Source organism: Tupaia chinensis, unplaced genomic scaffold, assembly GCF_000334495.1.
Source record: "Tupaia chinensis unplaced genomic scaffold, TupChi_1.0 Scaffold143591_1, whole genome shotgun sequence".
NCBI lineage: Eukaryota > Metazoa > Chordata > Mammalia > Scandentia > Tupaiidae > Tupaia > Tupaia belangeri.
Window position 1 is genome coordinate 1492739 of NW_006203437.1, and position 6250 is coordinate 1498988.

General features: G+C 52.3%; 1 protein-coding gene across 1 annotated transcript; it reads right to left on the reverse strand.

Moving 5' to 3' along the window:
• Positions 1-265: 265 nt before the first annotated feature.
• On the reverse strand, positions 266-1859 carry NPY2R (neuropeptide Y receptor Y2). Its single transcript, XM_006164200.2, has one exon. It carries the CDS (start codon positions 1857-1859, stop codon positions 717-719), a length of 1143 nt encoding a protein of 380 aa, XP_006164262.1. The 3' UTR covers positions 266-716.
• Between the last annotated feature and the right edge of the window lie 4391 nt (positions 1860-6250).

Consider the following 6250-nt stretch of genomic DNA (forward strand, 5'->3'; position numbering starts at 1 on the left):
CATTAGCAAGGGCTGAGAGTATCACTGTGTGCTCACTTGTGTAGAGAGCATTTACAGAAAGCAGGAATACCTTGAAATGAGAAACTACATGACAACTCACATTTCTTGTAATTCTGAGAATTTCAGTCTTTGATTCTCTATTTAAGAAACTTTCACCAAATGTGCATTTAGTTTTAGGAATGTGTGGCTCACTGAATGTTAAGGATTTTCCTCATTATTTGCCAACATCTTAACTATATAGCAAATTTCACTTCATCTCCTAGTCATTCACAAAGTGCCAGTGTCTCGCTCTGACTTCCCTGATGGATTTCCTCTGTAAGAAGAACCGCACCCCTAACTACAGTGAAGGAGCATTGTGCTCAGCTGACAGGCAGGAGCAGCAGGTCACCCTGCCTCTGCAGGTCCCATGTGACTTGAAGTCCAGGTGTGCCTCTGGCCCTTGATAATACCATGACATTGAAGCTATGAGGTTCCTTCTCTCTGGGGGGCAGAAAGCATTCTCTCTGCTTTCATCCGCAGTTCAACCTGCCATCCAAGCCACTGTCAGCAGACCACCCACCACCTGGTTTTGAAATGCGTTTCCCCTGACTCTGCAGCTGGTTTTCCAGAACCAGCCTGCAGATACTTCCAACAGACTCTCCCTCTTCCTCAATGCTCCCAGGAATCAGGGCACCTGCGCCTTCACAGACCAGTCTGTCCACTCCACAGTTTGGTCCTCAGACGTTGGCCGCCTCTGAAAAGGAGCCATGAGGGCCGTCGCTCTTCCTGACCTGCAGGTTCTTTGTGGCCCTGAGCGTAACAGACACCTCAGAGCAGGTGTCCAGCCTTGGCGCGCAGTGGAAGGCAGCGAGGAAGGCCCTCCGGTAGTTACTGTTCATCCAGCCATAGAGCAGCGGGTTGGCGAAGGTCGGGCACATGGCGACCACATGCAGCACAGTGAAGACCAGCTTGTACTCCCGCAGGTGCAGGACCTGGCTGTCGATGTCCACAGCCAGCTGGAAAGCGTGCAGCGGCAGCCAGCAGACTGCAAACACAGCCACCACGCTCGCCAGCATCTGTGTTGCTCTCCGCCTCCGCCGGTGCCGGTCACCCGTCGCCCCGGGGCCGGAGCTGCGTCTCAGCCGAGCCCAGATCTGCACATAGGAGACGGAGATGAGGCCCAGGGGCAGCACGTACAGGACCAGCAAGGAGCAGAGGCTGTAGACTGTGCTGTAGGCATGCCTCCCCTCCCCGGGCCACTTCTCAGTGCAGGCCGCAATCTCCAGGTCAGGCACAATCTCGACCAGCGAGTACTCCCGGAAGATGGCCAGTGGGCTGGCTAGCAGGGCGCTGGTGCCCCAGGCCAGGCCGATGAGGAGGAGGCTGGCCCGCTTAGAGATCCTGCTCTCCAGGTGGTAAACAATGCACCGGCGCCGGTCCAGAGCAATCACCGTCAGGGTGATGGTGGACACTTGGACCGCCAGACCCTGGGCATAGGGCACCAGGTGGCAGAGAACAGCGCCCATTCTCCACTCCCCCATGAGGGTGTAGACCAGAGTGAACGGCAGGCACAGAGTGCTTACCAGGAGGTCAGCCAGGGCCAGGTTGGCGATGAAGAAGTTGGTCACCGTGCGCATGCTCTTGAACCGAATCACCACGTAGATGACTAGTGAGTTGCCAACGACCCCCAGCAAGATGATGGAGCAGTAGGCCAAGATCAGGGCCACCCTCACCTCCACCAGCCTGGTGCTGTCGATCAGCTCTGGCTCGGGCTCGGGGCCTAGTGCTCCCCGGGCAATGGCCTGCCCCGGCTTGGGCTGCTCTGCCTTCATCTCCTGCACTGTCTGGTTCTCCTGAGTCCCAGTGCCTGCCGGGCCCATGTCCACAGGGTCGCGCCGGCCTGCACCGAACCCGGAAGCTACAACAATGGGAAGAACAGGAAGAACACACATGAAACATGGGAAGCAGAGCAAGCCCAGAAACAGCACAAACAGGCTGGCTTCAGCTGGTAGGGGCTCAAAACACCTGTTCTCTGAGCTCTAAAATCGCCAGAGTACAGTATTTTAATAAAGCAGGCCCTTCATTAAGTTGGGTCTTTGAAATGTATACTATGACGGTAATGTAGTAAAGACATCATTCCACTATGAATGCTACCAGATGGTATCAATTTATTTTATTTTACAACTACCATAAATTCTTCAAGTTAATTTCGAAGTAGATAAGAAAAGGCTTCTTTCAATATCTCGATATTTTAAATGAATAAATATACAGTAACAAAATTATTTTTAAGAATTATTTTATTAACTTTATTTATTTATTTGACCAGAGAGAAACAAAGAGAGAGAGAGAAAGTGGGAAAGCAAGCCTCAGGTCTGGGACTCAAATCATGTCAGCCATGTAGGAGTCCAGCACCCTCAACCACCATGCCACCTGCCGGCACCCAGTCTCAAATTTTATTAAAAGGGTGTTTTGTTTTGTTTTGCCATAGGATGATGTGCTCACTGGGGAGAGAGAGAGAGAGACAGCAACCATGAGAGGGAAAGTGAGAATTCACCCCCCAGAGGTTATGGCCATGATACAACCCCTTCTCCTCAATCCCTCTCCTGAGATCTTGGGCATGCACACACAAGTGCTGGCCATGACTTTCAAGGTGTGAGGTCCAGGACTCAAACCACAGTCAGCCATGTGGAAGTCCAGCAACACAACCACTATGCCATCTGCTGGCCCCAAAGGGATCACATATTATGGACTTTTTTTTTTTTTTTGGTGATCTGAAATAAATTCCCTACGTGGCACACAGCAGAATTCTGCACCAGGACCACATGAAAACAGGCCCAAATCTGTGCCCCTGCCTAAATACAGAAGTCTGACCTCCTCGTCCCCCGCTGTCCCCATCTAGTCTTCTTCTACCGCTGTCCTCCTCAGGAAGGCCATCCCCACTGAGTCTAGGAGCAGGCAGGTGTTCCAGGCTTTCTCACCTCCTTGAGGCTCACATGTGAGAGACACCTGGTCTCTCCATCCCTCTCCCACTGTCTCGCCATCCCTGCATATTGGTTTTGTTCTCAGTTTCTGACCCACTCACCCTGCCTCACCTCTCCCTCCTGCCTTCACTCTGTGTACCCACTCGCTCCCCGTCAGCTATGGCAGAGGAACCCCTTCACCCAGGCGCAGTGCCCTGCCATGCTCACTGCTTCGAGCCCGCATTCAGCAAGCACCCAGAGGCCTGTGCACAGGGAGGTACAGCCAAGAGGGCAGGGCTGCTGCTCTAAGCCCTTCCACAGTCCACAGGGGCCACTATGACTTTGAAATGCTCTTTCTAAAACCCAAATGTTGTTCACCTTACTTTCTCCAGTGTCTCCAGATGGCTGAAAACAATGTAATGGATTGGCTTCTAATATAAAGTTGTTTTTTTTTTTAATTCTACGAAAACATTCAGATCCTAACATCACAGTGGTTGTACTTTATGAAAATATTCATAATCCCACAGGCTGTGGCCATTTAGAACCTCTTGTAAATGGCTCTTTATCAATCATAACAGCATCTACTTCTGTGGCAGGTGAGTCATTGACTCAGCCCACAGACAGCATCTGGCTGGGCCTGCACCCCCCATCCCCCATCCCTTCTGCTGGCTCTGTCCTGACCCCTGCAGCATTTCAGGCTCCCATGTCATGAGATTGTGGCGGGGGTGCTAAGGCGAACTCGAGGGCAGGAGGCAGAGAGAAGCCAGCTCACTGTCCCCCAGCTCCCGGCTGGGCAGGGCCTTAGAGGCTCCTCCCCAGCTCCAGGTTCCCCAGGATGGCCTTTGTGACTCTGGGACCAGTGAGTGGTCCCAGTCCCCAGCCTCCTGGGTCAGGGTCACAGGACTTCCTTCCTGTACCCAAGCAGCGATGTCTCCCTGCCCTGCTTATCTCCAGATGGCTTCAGCAGCCCCCTGCACCCTATCACTTGTGCAACCAGTTCCTTCTCTTCACACTCTGCAAGGACTCTGCTTCCCTGAGCTGCTGAGCACAGTGCTATCATGTGACCTCCCATTCAAGGGTCTGCCTCTGCAGGGTAGTGCTGTCTGCCCCTCTATCTCCTTCATGCCCATCCTCAACCTCTGCCCCACTGAACTACTCCAGCCCAGCAGTGCCTCCGCCTGGGTCAGCCTCTGGGCCCCAGGGCTCTGACCCGGAGGCTGTCAGCCCCCAGCACCCTGTGCTCACTGTGAATGGGCCCCTGCCCCTCTGCAGCTGTCCTGCACCCACCACGGCCAGCTCTCTGAGGTCAGAACGGGTCTTCTCCATCTGCTGTCTAACCCATAGCACTCTGCCTAGCTCATTAAAGACCTCAGTAATTTGGCAAAACAAATATGACCATCAGGGAAGCACAGATTTACTGACTAGGTAATACCAGCCAAGCACAAACGTGATCTGGACCCTTTTTTCGCTGATGACAACTGCCTTACAATCCCTGGCTGTGACATGATGTCCTCAGCGTCCGCGTTCCTGTCCCGACTAGACAACTGTTTCTCCAGGAAAGTGGTCCCGAGACCTTCTTAGCCAATTTCTGCTTGTAACACTGTACATAGTATATGCGCAGACACTTTTCTACTGGAAGGGTATTTCTCTCTCTCTTCATTTCATTTTCCCTTCTCTCTGTCACTCTCCCCGTAGAAGCTACGTGGAGCAGTGGGGCTGCGGTCTCTAAACTGTTCTGCCTCTTGCCACACTCTGACTCCTTCCACATACACTGCAAATACAATGACCCAAGGTCCTGCCCTCCCCATTTGCCTGCATTCTTGGGTAATTACAGAAAATAAAATCACTTTCAGACCCTGGGGTGCATATTTGGTAGGCCATATCATTTCCTTTAAACTAAGAGAGACCCAGTTTCACAGACAGCTACTCAGCCTTGACAAGCCATTAACAGAATTAACCAGACGGGGAGGTGGGGGTCTGCCGCAGGCAAGACGGGTAAGGGGCAGCAGCAGGAGTGTATGGGATCTGCACTTATTCTCCTCTCCTTCTTAGTCTTATTTTCTTAATTTGGAAGCCTTTGCATTTCAACTCTGCAGCATGGTTAGCAGTCACAGCCAGTGGGGACTCTGCCGGGCTGAACAAGCAGGGATGGACCCCTCTTATGACAGCACTTCTGAAAAAGTGGAGAAATACAGTGGCAGAGGCAGGTGTCGCATGTGACTCAGCACAGACATCACACTGCAGACCCGGAACCTCTCCCCGAAATCAGGCAATTCACAATATTCGATAGGTTTAGGAACTGCAACTAGAAAGGTTTTCTCCAACAAGTGAATCTTCAGAGATGTTGTCATAGAAATACTTCTTTGGATAATAGAAAAAAATAGTTTTTTTTTTTTCTAAAATGCCAAGAACTTCAAATTGTCAGAGACCCGTTCATGCTCCGAGTGCATCTTGAATTTGGGGCTTTTGAGACAGCATTGTCTGTGTGACCTCAGTAAAGCTTTGAGTTATCAACCGCGCCATTTCCAGGAATATTTTTTCAGGGAAAAGTCTCAGAACTGATGTCACACATTCCTTAGTCCTGGGAGCGGGTGTGGGGTAGGACCAGGCTTTCCAGAAAGCTACACACATGAAGCGTTTGCCTAAAAAGTACAAAGTTGAAAAGGTTGACCATAAGTCTGTTTCTTCCATGTACTTGAGTTTCTGACCCTTCTTTGAAAATAGCGTGTCTATGCCACGACATTGAATTTTAAATGTGTCCCTGTCACAAAATGCCCTGAAACTCAACTTGGACTCTGTCCTGGGAGGCGCACACAGGTGGCAGCTCTGCTGGGGCACCATCAGAGGCTTGAACAAGGAGGACTCTGATAACCTACGCTTCTGGGTCTTTGACTCTTACTGAAGCTGCCAGAACAGTAACTGGAAAGGTAAAGAATGACCCACCTGGAACAAGGCTCGTGAAGATAGGCAATGATCTTTACTAAAAGTAAAAGCTAGCGAGTAGAAATCGCGTGCTCTCACCCGCGCCTCGCGTCGGTCCGAAGTGGGGGAACGTCGTCCACTCCAAGGACCCTTCCCGCCCTGCCCAGTTTGCGCTCACGTCTCCGCCGAGGGAGAGATTGGTCGTTCGCCAGCGAAGACCCGGCCCTGGAGGCCCCAGAACGAGGACCCTGTGTCCGCGGACGCCCTGGCAGCCTGCGGGGCGCGAGGCTGGAGCGCGAGGCTGGAGCGCTGGCTCAGCACTGCACCCGCGAGCGGCTGCGGGCTGGGCGGACTCGCTGTGGCTGCGGGAGTGAGAGGTCAGGGAGCCT

Coding starts and splice junctions, on each gene's coding strand:
- NPY2R (XM_006164200.2), bottom strand. CDS start 1,859: ATGGGCCCGGCAGGCACTGGGACTCAGGAGAACCAGACAGTGCAGGAG.